Source organism: Rana temporaria, chromosome 6 (genome assembly GCF_905171775.1).
Source record: "Rana temporaria chromosome 6, aRanTem1.1, whole genome shotgun sequence".
NCBI classification, from domain to species: domain Eukaryota; kingdom Metazoa; phylum Chordata; class Amphibia; order Anura; family Ranidae; genus Rana; species Rana temporaria.
In genome coordinates, this window is record NC_053494.1 from 108,946,474 (window position 1) to 108,959,083 (window position 12,610).

The 12,610-nt window shown below is 42.7% G+C and overlaps 1 protein-coding gene across 3 annotated transcripts in view; it reads right to left on the minus strand.

The window, feature by feature from the left end:
- HIBCH (3-hydroxyisobutyryl-CoA hydrolase) overlaps positions 1-12,610 on the minus strand; it is a 225,646-nt gene that overhangs the window by 115,197 nt on the left and 97,839 nt on the right. For all 3 annotated transcript variants that reach the window (XM_040357165.1, XM_040357163.1, XM_040357164.1), the window contains exon 7: positions 2,316-2,394. In XM_040357165.1, the coding sequence (XP_040213099.1) occupies positions 2,316-2,394 (79 nt within the window). The remainder of the gene's footprint in view (positions 1-2,315; positions 2,395-12,610) is intronic.

Sequence of the window (12,610 nt, forward strand, 5' to 3'; positions counted from 1 at the left end):
AGAGGCACATAATTGTGAAGTGAAAGGAAAATCTTAAATGTTTTATAAATAAATATGTGAAAAGTGTGTCGTGCATTTGAACTCATATGATAATCATTGCCCTGTCAGTATCCTTTAGATGCCAATCAGTAATGTTCGTCAGTAGCTCCTCATCAGTGCTGCCTATTAGTGCCGCCTATAAGTGCCCATTAGTGCCAGCTATCAGTGCCAAATATCAGTGTAGCCTATCAATGTCCATCAGTGCCTATCAGTTCTATATATCAGTGCCCATCACTGCTACCTCATCAGTGCTGCCTCGTCAGTGCCCATCAGTGCCCATCAGTGAAGGAGAAAACTATTTTTTTGTTTAGGAAAAAATAAAAACTGTAGAGGTGATCATATACCACAAAAAGAAAGCTCTATTTGTGGAAAGAAAATGAAAAAAAAATTGTTTGGGTACAGTGTTGTATGACCGCGCGATTGGCATTCGAAGCGCAACAGCCGTGAAAGCTGAAAATTGTACTGGGCAGGAAGGGGGGAAAGTGTCCAGCATTGAAGTGGTAATTAAACCCAAAAACAAACTTTTTAATATATTACAGCTAACCAATTCTTAGATGTAATGGCTGCATTGGTTACTTTTTTAAGCTTTCTTTCTTTTATTTTCACCTGGCGTTTCGACCAGTAACTCTGTTTTTCAACAGAGCAAGTTGTCCTGCAAATGTATCAGTTACTATTGGCCAGATTCTCGTACAATTGCGGCGGCGCAACATAACCCGTTTACGTTACACCGCCGCAAGTTTTCAGTGTAAGTGCCTGATCCACAAAGCACTTACCTGTAAACTTGCGGCGGTGTATCGTAAACACGTCCGGCGCAAGCCCGCCCAATTCAAATGGGGTGTGTACCATTTAAATTAGGCGCGCTCCCGCGCCGGACGTACTGCGCATGCTCAGTTTTGAAATTCCCGCCGTGCTTTGCGCGATGTGACATCATTTTTTTGAACGGCGACGTGAGTTACGGCGTTTAGTATTCCCGGACATCTTCCGCAAAAAAAAAATTTGAAATTCGAAGCGGGAACGACGGCCATACTTTAACATGGCTCGTGTAAAGTTAAGGCATGTAAAATCATGACTAACTTTACGACGGGAAAAAATTACTAGCGACGACGTAACGAAACCGAAAACCGTCGTGGATCGCCGTAAATGCTCATTAGCAAACCCGATGCAGGAAAACGATGCGAACTTCACCCAGTGGCGGCCGAAGTATTGCATCCTAAGATCCGACGATGTAAGTCAATTACACCTGTCGGATCTTAGGGCTATGTATGCGGAACTGATTCTATGAATCAGCCGCATAGATACGACAAGAGATACGACGGTGTATCAGGAGATACGCCGTCGTATCTCTTCTGTGAATCTGGCCCTATGTAACCAATCCATTTACCACTGACAGAGGTGCTTATAATGATCAGATTTTTCTTATTTATGTAAAACCTTTATTCCAAAAGGAACAAAACGGGTGCTATACCTGCTTGTGTACCTGCAGTGTGAACTGGAATTTTGCTTTCATTTGTTAGTATATCTAAATATGCTAGTACATCTAAGATTCACCTCTCCCCAGACTGACAATGCTGCTGTCCAAAGTTACCCGTGTGCTTATTTGTTCAGAGTTGGGGCACTCCAATACAGGAGGTGTGTTACTAGTCAGATCACAGGGTGAAAACAGAAGGAAAAAAGCCTGCAATAAGATATTGGTAAGCTGCAATAAATTAGATTTTTGGTTTAATACCATTTTAAAGTATAACTGAAGGCAGTGCTTTTGTTAACATTTTGGATAGAGTAGAGAGGAATTAGTAAGGGGGATTTATGCTTCCCATTTGTTCCACTGACCATTATTAGCTAGCGTGAAAGTGAAAGAAAATGAGAAATTTTGGGTTGTCCCCACAACAGGAATACAAGGGACATCTTCTAATGAGGACAATAGTTCTGGTGACATGCAGAGATTTCCTCACTCTAGAGGAATTTCCTCTCACTTTCTGTTGTGGCAATAGGACAGGAAGTAAAGGAAAATTTCCCCAATGGGACACAGATGGCAAAAAATAAAAAATACAATTGAGAGGGGATATAACTGCCTCTGCCTTTAGTACTATTTTTTTTAACAAGAGAGCCTTTAGTACTATTTTAATTGCAAAATAGTTAGATTTGTTTCTATCAACATTTTAATTACGGTATATCTGAAAAGCAACCAATTCTACTGAAACTAAGCAAGCTGCTACGCAGTTGGCAGTCTTTTCTATGGAATGTGGAAAAAGTATAAACATGAGAGTATACATTCCTACCTATTGCAGTTTCTGGCATTGCAAACAGAGTCTTTTCAGATGCCACTCTAAAATGTCCATGAACAGAAAGACCGACACCCTGAAAGAAGAAAAACAGATTAATGTGCCTCCATTGTAATGTGTAATCTACCGCTGCTGTAAATACATGACACAAAAGTATATGGAGCACCCTGCTTAAAAGAGCTTGCAGTGTAAATGGCACATTGTCTAAATTCCAAATTACAGTAGCCACAATAATGCATAAGCTGGGACTTCCAAACACAGGCCAGAAACCTCTCTTTTCCTGGCAATTCCAGGCAACATGTAAATCATTAAACTCCCAAAAAATTCTAGCAAACCGAATCTATGCTAAAATCACAAACGCCCCTCAATTTACATTGAGTTCTCACCAATCCACTGCATTAACATACTACCTTGCAGGATCATTATCCTTCGCTGCTTCCTAAATGATCAATTACACACAAACTTCCAAGGCTGATCTGATTGCTGGATTCTAACAACTTAAAGTGACACCAAAGGTTTGATTATTATTATTATTTTTTTAAATAACAAACATGTCATACTTACCTCCACTTTGCAGCTCGCTTTTGCACAGAGTGGCCCCGAACACTGTTTTCTGGGGTGCTCCTCCCTGCATCAGATAACCCCCTCTAGGAAGCGCTCTCCCAAGAGGGTTACCTTGCGGGCGCGCTTCCGAGTCCAGCATTCGGCGTCCATAGCTGCCAAATGCAGGACTCAGCCCCGCCCCCAACGTCGTTGGATTTGATTGACAGCAGCGGGAGCCAATGGCTGCGCTGCTATCAATCTATCCAATTAAGAGCCGAGAACCCCAGGTAGAGATGCAGTCTGTCCTCGTCGTGGGACATTCCAGGGCTCAGGTAAGTAAAACAGGGGGTTGGGGGGCCGGTGCAGTGTCACATTCTGCTGCCTATCGTAGAATGCTGCAGAAGTCACGTGGCAGCCAACTGCGCATGCGCAATGCGCTCCAACGGCAAATGCGATGCGTTCCAGGGGATTTACGACACTACACTACAGTGAACCCATCGCAATTTGTCACGGAAGTGACGTATTATCATAGACGGAGCGGGGGGAGAGAGAGAGACACATTCAGAGCGAGAGAGAAATAGAGATATAGAGATACTGAGATACAATCAGAGCGAGAGAGAGATCGTGTACATATATTTTATATAAGGGAAGTAATGCACATAGGGGAGGTTATCCCCTCCCTGAGCCCCGGTTCTCTCTCAGTATCTCTATATCTGTATCCCTCTCTCGCTCTGAATGTATCTCAGTATCTCTATATCTCTATTTCTCTCTCGCTCTGAATGTGTCTCTCTCTCTCCCCCTGCTCCGTCTATGATAATACGTCACTTCCGTGACAAATTGTGATGGGTTCACTGGAGTGTAGTGTCGTAAATCCCCTGGAACGCATCGCATTTGCCGTTGGAGCGCATTGCGCATGCGCAGTTGGCCGCCACGTCACTTCCGCAGAATTCTGTGATGGGGAGCAGAATATGACAACACACCGGTAATTGTCAGATTTACAACCTCCTTTGATGCTGATTTTTTTAAATATATATCTCTCTCTATATATATATAAATATAAATATATATATAAAGGACCCGGCCAGTTTTTGCGATTCGGCACTGTGTCGCTTTAACTGACAATTGCGCGGTCGTGCGACATGGCTCCCAAACAAAATTGGCGTCCTTTTTTTCCCACAAATAGAGCTTTCTTTTGGTGGTATTTGATCACCTCTGCGGTTTTTATTTTTTGCGCTATAAACAAAAATAGAGCGACAATTTTGAAAAAGATGCAATATTTTTTACTTTTTGCTATAATTAATATCCCCAAAAAATATATAAAAAAACATATTTTTTCCTCAGTTTAGGCCGATACGTATTATTCTACCTATTTTTGGTAAAAAAAAATTGCAATAAGCCTCTATCTGTTGGTTTGCGCAAAATTTATAGCGTTTACAAAATAGGGGATAGTTTTATTGCATTTTTATTAATTATTATTTTTTTACTACTAATGGCTGCGATCAGCGGTTTTTTTCGTGATTGCGACATTATGGCGGACACTTTGGACAATTTTTGGGACCATTGTCATTTTCACAGCAAAAAATGCATTTAAAATGCATTGTTTACTGTGAAAATGACAATTGCAGTTTGGGAGTTAACCACTAGGGTGGTGTGGCTGTAGGTTTGACGTCATTGTGTGTTCCCTTATATAGGGAATCACAATCAATCAATGCGGGCGCCACAGTGAAGAACGGGGAAGCTGTGTTTACACAGCAGGACTCCAGCGGCGATCGCGTCCACGAGTCCCGCGGTCCCGGAGCTTCGGGCACTAACAGAGGACGTACCTATACGTGCATGTGCCCAGCCGTGCCATTCTGCCGACGTAAATGTGCAGGAGGCGGTCCTTAAGTGGTTAATGTGCATAACGAAGCCAAGGAAAGATGGAAAAATCTCCAAAAGGCATCAAATTACATATTAGACATTCTTATAATATGTCAAAAAAAGTTAGATTTTATTTCCATCATTTACACTTTCAAAATTACAGAAAACTTAAAAATGGCGTCTGCAAAAGTTTGGGCACCCTGCAGAATTAATATCTTGTACTGCCCCCTTTGGCAAGTATCACAGCTTGTAGCCAGCCAAGAGTCTTTCAAGTTCTTGTTTGAGGTATCTTTGCCCATTCTTCCTTACAAAAGTCTTCCAGTTCTTTGAGATTTCTGGGCTGTCTGTCACGCACTGCTCTTTTAAAGTGGAGGTTCACCCGGAAATGAAAATTTTTAACATTAGATTCATGCTCGTTTTGTGAAGGGGGATCGGGTAGTTTTTTTAAAAACAAAGCCGTACTTACCGTTTTAGAGAGCGATCTTCTCCGCTGCTTCCGGGTATGGGCTGCGGGACTGGGCGTTCCTACTTGATTGACAGTCTTCCGACAGGCGCCGTATAGAGCCGCACCGACGTTCGGCTCCTTTTGGCTACTCGTGACGCGATGTATGCGACCGTCAGAAGCCTGTCGGAAGACTGTCAATCAAATAGGAACGCCCAGTCCCGAAGACCATACCCGGAAGCGGCGGAGAAGATCACTCTCTAAAACGGTAAGTACTGCTTTGTTTTTAAAAAAAACTACCCGATTTACCTTCACATAAACGAGCATGAATCTAATGTTAAAAAAAAAATTCTGGGTGAACTCCCGCTTTAAGGTCTATCCATAGATTTTCAATTATGTTGAGGTCAGGAGATTGTGAAGACCATGGCAAAACCTTCCGTTTACACCTCTTGATGTAATCCCCCGTGGATTTTGAGGTGTGTTTAGGATCATTATCCATTAGTAGAAGCCATCCTCTCTTTAACTTCAGCTTTTTCACAGATGGCATCAAGTTACTATCCAAAATTTGCTGAAATTTTATTGAATCCATTTTTCCTTCTACTCGTGAAATGTTCCCTGTGCCACTGGCTGCAATACAACCCCAAAACATGATTGATCCACCCCCACGCTTAACAGTTGGACAGAGGTTCTTTTCATTAAATTCTGTGCCCTTTCCTCTCCAAACGTACCTTTGCTCATTCCGGCCAAAAAGTTATATTTTAACCTCATCGGTCCACAGAACTTGTTTCCAAAATGCATCAGGCTTGTCTATATGTTCATTTGCAAAGTTCAAACGCTGATTTTTGTGGTGAGGACGTAGAAGAGGTTTTCTTCTGATGACTCTTCCATGAAGACCATATTTGTACAAGTATCTCTTTATAGTGGAATAGTGTACCACAACTCCAGTGTCTGCCAGATCTTTCTGGAGGGACCGTGCAGTCAAACGTGGGTTTTGAATTGCTTTTCTCACAATCCTGCGAGCTGTTCTGTCTCATATTTTTCTTGGTCTTCCAGATCTTGCTTTAACTTCCACTGTTCCTGATGACTGCCATTTCTTAATTACATTCTGAACAGAGGATATTGACATCTGAAAACGCTTTGCTATCTTCTTATAGCCTTCTCCAGCTTTGTGAGCGTCAACTATTTTCAGTTTCAGTTTTCTAGACAACTGCTTAGAAGAACCCACGGTGCTGATTGTTGGGGCAAGGTCAGATGAGTCTGGGCATTTAAAACCTTTGAGATTGACATCACCTGGTCTTCCCAGACGATGATTGAGAACAATCCATGACACTGGCAGGTCTCAGCTTTGCAAAGGGGACAGTGCATGCTAAAAATTCTGCAGGGTGCCAAACTTTTGCAGATGCCATTTTTTTGTTTTCTGTAATTTTGAAAGTGTAAATAATGGAAATAAAATCTAACTTTTTTTGACATATTATAAAAATGTCTAATCTGTAATTTGATGCCTTTTGGAGATTTTTCCATCTTTCCTTGGCTTCGTTATGCACATAAAGATAAAAGATAAAAATCTGGCGAAATAGTAGAAATTAGTGATACACTGAAATTTTGGCTGTCGAAAATAGGGTTTTCAGTGTTGTGCCGAAAAAATAAAAAGGTGCCGATAATGGCTGTAGAAAATGCCTGTGATTTTGCCATGCGTATGGTGTGTTTTTCATAGGTCATAACACGGGTTCATGCGTTCTTACTGCGTTTTTAATGTATTTAACCACTTAAGACCCGGACGAAAATGCAGGTAAAGGACCAGGCCCCTTTTTGCGATTCGGCACTTTAACTGACAATTGCGCGGTCATGCGACATGGCTCCCAAACAAAATTGGCGTCCTTTTTCTCCCACAAATAGAGCTTTTTTTTTGGTGGTATTTGATCACCTCTGCGGTTTTTATTTTTTCTGCTATTAACAAAAATAGAGTGACAATTTTGAAAAAAATGCAATATTTTTTACTTTTTGCTATAATAAATATCCCCCAAAAATATATAAAAATACTTATTTTTTCGCAGTTTAGGCCGATACGTATTCTTCTACCTATTTTTGATAAAAAAAATTGCAATAAGCGTTTATCGATTGGTTTGCGCAAAATTTATAGCGTTTACAAAATAGGGGAAAGTTTTATTGCATTTTTATAAAAAAAAATTTTTTTACTACTAATGGCGGCGATCAGCGATTTTTTTCGTGACTGCGACATTATGGCGGACACATCGGACAATTTTTACACATTTTTGTGACCATTGTCATTTTCACAGCAAAAGATGCTATAAAAATGCATTGTTTACTGTGAAAATTACAATTGCAGTTAACCACTAGGGGGCACTGAAGGGGTTAAGTGTGACCTCATATGTGTTTCTAACTGTAGGGGGGCGGGGCTGGATATGTGATGTCATTGATCGCCTTTCCCTATATCAGGGAACAGACGATCAATGACAGCGCCACAGTGAAGAACAGGGAAGTTGTGTTTACACACAGCTCTCCCCATTCTTCAGCTCCGGGGACCGATCGTGGGACTCCGGCGGCGATCGGGTCCGCGGGTCCCGTGGCCGCATTCACGGAGCTTTGGATCGGGTCGCGGGCGCGTGCCCACGACCTACGGCTGGGCACTTAAAGAGGACGTACAGGTACGTGCTTGTGCCCAGCCGTGCCATTCTGCCGACGTATATGTGCAGGAGGCGGTCCTTAAGTGGTTGAATTGAGAGGTGCATTTTTGATGCAGTTTTTTTAAACTGACAAAATATGCACCAAAAATGCAGCTCACAGAATTTTCAACACCGCTTCAAACACATTTCTGTTTCGGCCAAGGGCATCCTGAATTTTCAGTTTCAATATCGGAAATTTTCATTTTGGTGCACCAGCAGTAGAAATTGGACAAGATATCAAACAGGCTGCAAAAAGGTTTAGCAAATAAATAAAATGTTCTTAACTTTATCAAAAATATGAAATCACTATCAATAATAAATGTACAGCCTTCAGCCTTTGTCAATCATATCAATGGTAAATATGGCTACCTAAGCACAACACTCTGTAATGTAAACAAAATCATACAATATATTCTCCCATGAGAAATATAAAGACCTAACTGCACTTTGTCTCTCATCACATACTCTCAAAGATTTTAAATGGCTATTGCACAACATCAAGATAGGACACACACCTGATAAACATAGATATGTGACAATGGTTGATAAACGTCCAGTAATATATCATTCAATATTGGACAATTTCCAAATATTCAACATAATGTACTTCCTCACGCTGAATATTAGTTCATAATGACCAACAGGGTCAGCTCTACTCAATCAAGATCTTCAGCAAAATCAGATGAGATGCCTAATTCTGTTAAATATAAATATATCAAAACATTTACAAGTCCAAAAGTCAAGATCAATATGTCCCAGAGCAGAGCCAACACAGCAAACCTTGACAATCGTGTTGCCAATTGTTAGTATAGTGAAGGAAAAAGTCAATATTATGGCATAAATGTGAATTGCAATCAGAATAATTTTCTTTTTTATTTGGCAGAAGACACAAAATCATGACTTGACACTTCAGCTGTTACAGACAGAAAATAAGAATCACACTATACTTATACGCTTACAGTGCCTTACAAAAGTATTCACCCCTCCTGGCAGTTTTCGTATTTTGCTGCCTCACAACCTGGAATTAACATGGATTGTCTGAGGATTTGCATCATTTAATTTACAGAAAATGCCCACAACTTTGAAGATGTTTTCTTTTTTTTTTTTTTTTTATTGTGAAGCAAACAGCAAATAGGACAAAATAACAGAAAAAGTCAATGTGCATAACTATCCCCCCCCCCCTTAAAATCAATACTTTGTAGAGCCACCTTTTGAAGCTATCACAGCTCCAAGTCGCTTTGGATAAGTCTCTATGAGCTTGCCATATCACTGAGACTTTTGCCCATTCCTCCTTGCAAAACTGCTCAAGCTCCTTCAAGTTGGATGGTTTGCATTTGTGAACAGCAATCTTTAAGTCTGACCACAGATTTTCTATTGGATTGAGATCTGGGCTTTGACTAGGCCATTCCAACACATTTACATGTTTCCCCTTAAACCACTCAAGTGTTGCTTTAGCAGTGTGTTTGGGGTCATTGTCCTGCTGGAAGGTGAACCTCCGTCCTAGCCTCAAATCACACACAGAGTGGTACAGGTTTTGCTCAAGAATATCCCTGTATTTAGCACCATCCATCTTTCCCTCAACTCTGACCAGTTTCCCAGTCCCGACTGCTGAAAAAAGAGATTTTTAATACAGCTTACCTGTAAAATCTTTTTCTTGGAGTACATCACGGGACACAGAGCGGCATATTCATTACTATGTGGGTTATATGGAGTACCTTCAGGTGATGGACACTGGCAATCTCAAACAGGAAATGCCCCTCCCTATATAACCCCCTCCCATAGGAGGAGTACCTCAGTTTTGTAGCAAGCAGTATGCCTCCCAAAATGGTCCCCATAAGAGGGGTGGGAGCTCTGTGTCCCGTGATGTACTCCAAGAAAAAGATTTTACAGGTAAGCTGTATTAAAAATCTATTTTTCTTTATCGTACATCACGGGACACAGAGCGGCATATTCATTACTATGTGGGATGTCCCAAAGCAATGCTTACAATGAGGGGAGGGAGAACATCTTCCAAAGACAAAAGGATTTAATTTAGAGATATACTCAAATCATAATAAATCCAACTTAGTTGAGAAAAAATAATTTTAAATTTTAAATTTAACTCAAAAGGGAGCCCCCGGAATCCGAGGGTCTCAAACTGCAGCCTGCAGCACTGCCTGCCCAAAGGCTGTATCAGTATTCCTTCTTACGTCCAACTGGTAGAATTTTGTAAACGTGTGGACAGAAGACCAGGTTGCCGCCTTGCAAACTTGAGCCATAGAGATCTGGTGGTGTGCTGCCCAGGAGGCGCCCATGGCCCTAGTAGAATGAGCCTTTAATGATAACGGAGGAGGCAACCCCTTCAAGCCGTAGGCCTGAGTGATTAACTGTTTAATCCACCTCGAGATGGTGGATCTTGCAGCTGCCTGCCCCTTCTTGGGCCCATCCGGTAAAATGAACAACACATCTGTTTTCCGGATCTTCTCTGTAGCTTTAAGATAGGCCTTCATGGCCCTGACAATATCCAAGGTATGCAGCAACCCTTCCTTTCTGGAAGTAGGTTTAGGAAAGAAGGATGGTAATACCAAATCCTGGTTTAGATGAAAACTGGATATAACCTTCGGTAGGAAGGAAGGATGAGGGCGGAGAACGACCTTGTCCTTATGTAAAATAAGATATGGTTCCTTACAGGATAAGGCTGCCAGTTCCGATACTCTTCTGGCGGAAACTATGGCGACCAAAAATACTAACTTCCTTGTCAGTAAAACCAAAGGAATTTCAGCCAACGGCTCAAAAGGTTGTTTCTGTAAACTTGACAGAACAAGATTTAAATCCCACGGACAAAGCGGGGATTTAACTGGAGGATTAATACGTAAGACCCCTTGAAGGAAGGTCTTAACTAGCGAGTGGGTGGCCAGCGGCCGCTGAAACCACACTGACAAAGCTGAAATCTGTCCCTTGATTGTGCTTAATGCCAGTCCTTTATCCACTCCTAGCTGGAGAAAACTTAATACTCTATCGATGGTAAACTTGCGAGAAAGCCATCGCTTGGACTCACACCAGCCTACATAGGCCTTCCAGACCCTGTAATAAATCACCCTAGAGACCGGTTTCCTGGCTCTGATTAGGGTAGAGATTACTTTCTGAGACAGACCTCTACCCCTGAGAATCAGGGATTCAGCCTCCAGGCCGTCAAATTTAGATGCCGTAAGGCAGGGTGGAGGATCGGACCTTTGCGATAGCAGGTCTGGCCGTAGAGGAAGAGTCCAAGGGTCTCCCACTACCATCTTCAGGATTAGTGAATACCATGCCCTTCTGGGCCATGCTGGAGCTACCAGGATGACTGGTATGTGCTCCACCCTGATCCTGCGCAGCAGGCTGGGTAGTAACTGGAGCGGGGGAAATACATAAAGAAGTTTGAACTGATGCCAAGGGCAAACCAGCGCATCGGTTCCGCAGGCCATCGGATCCCTTGAGCGGGATATGAACCTGTCTAGCTTCTTGTTGAGTCTCGATGCCATGACATCCACGTCCGGCACTCCCCATCTTTGGCAGAGTGCTTGAAAGATTTGTGGATGTAGAGACCATTCCCCCGGCAACAGAGTCTGGCGACTTAAGAAGTCCGCCTGAAGGTTGTCCACTCCTGGGATAAATATTGCCGATATGCAGGGCACATGAGCCTCTGCCCACAGGAGAATCAAGCTCACCTCTCTCTGAGTGGCTTGACTCTTGGTTCCCCCTTGGTGATTTATGTATGCCACGGCCGTGGCATTGTCTGATTGAATTCTCACCGGGAACCCCTGCAATTTGGACGTCCAAGCCCTGAGGGCTAGTCGAGCAGCTCTGAGCTCCAAGATGTTGAAGTTAAAGTTTGATCTTGCAGGAGGCTGTCGATACTGTTTGGCATTAGAGGGCCCCTGCCCAGGGGAGTGCTGTCGTTTAAACGCAGGCCCCTGAAACTTTTTCTTGGTTGGCAAAAGAGTACTTTTGCCGCTTAAATTGGTCTGAATGTATTTATCCAGGTCCTCTCCGAAGAGTCGTCCTCCATGGAAGGGGAACCCTACCAGGAGCTTCTTGCATGGGGGCTCGGCCTCCCAGCTCTTTAACCATAAGAGTCTTCTCATATGGATAAGGGATAACGATAAACGTGACGCTTGCTGGATAGAATCCTTAATCGCATCTACCGTAAAGCGTATGGCCCTAGGGACATCAGAAAATTCTTCTGCCTGCTGGGCAGGAATAAGTTTAAGCATCTGCTTAGTTTGATCCGATAATGCTTGTGCAACCCCAATCGCAGCCACAGCTGGCTGCACTACTGCCCCTGCAGTAGTGAAGGAGCTTTTAAGTAGTGCTTCCAAGCGTTTATCAACCGGATCCTTGAACACCTGTATGTTTTCTACAGGGCATGTTAAAGATTTGTTAACACATGAGATGGCTGCGTCCACCGCCGGGGTTGCCCATCTCTTGGAAAATGTATCTTCCATAGGATATAAGGCAGAGAATCTTTTAGGTGGTAAAAAGATTCTATCTGGCTTGGTCCAATCTTGGAACATAACTTCCTCTAGCAGAGGATGGATCGGAAAAACTGCGTTGTTTTGAGGTGCCTTTAGTGAGCCCAAAGCTGAAACAGTCGATACTTGGAGATCTGGTACTGGCAAGTTGAATGCACTATGGACCAAGTCCGTTAAGGCTTGAACCCACCAGCTCTCCCCTTGGGAGGCTGCCCCAGACTCCCCTGTATCCGGATCCTCGATCCCCGAACCTGCTTGGTCCTTGTCCAAGAG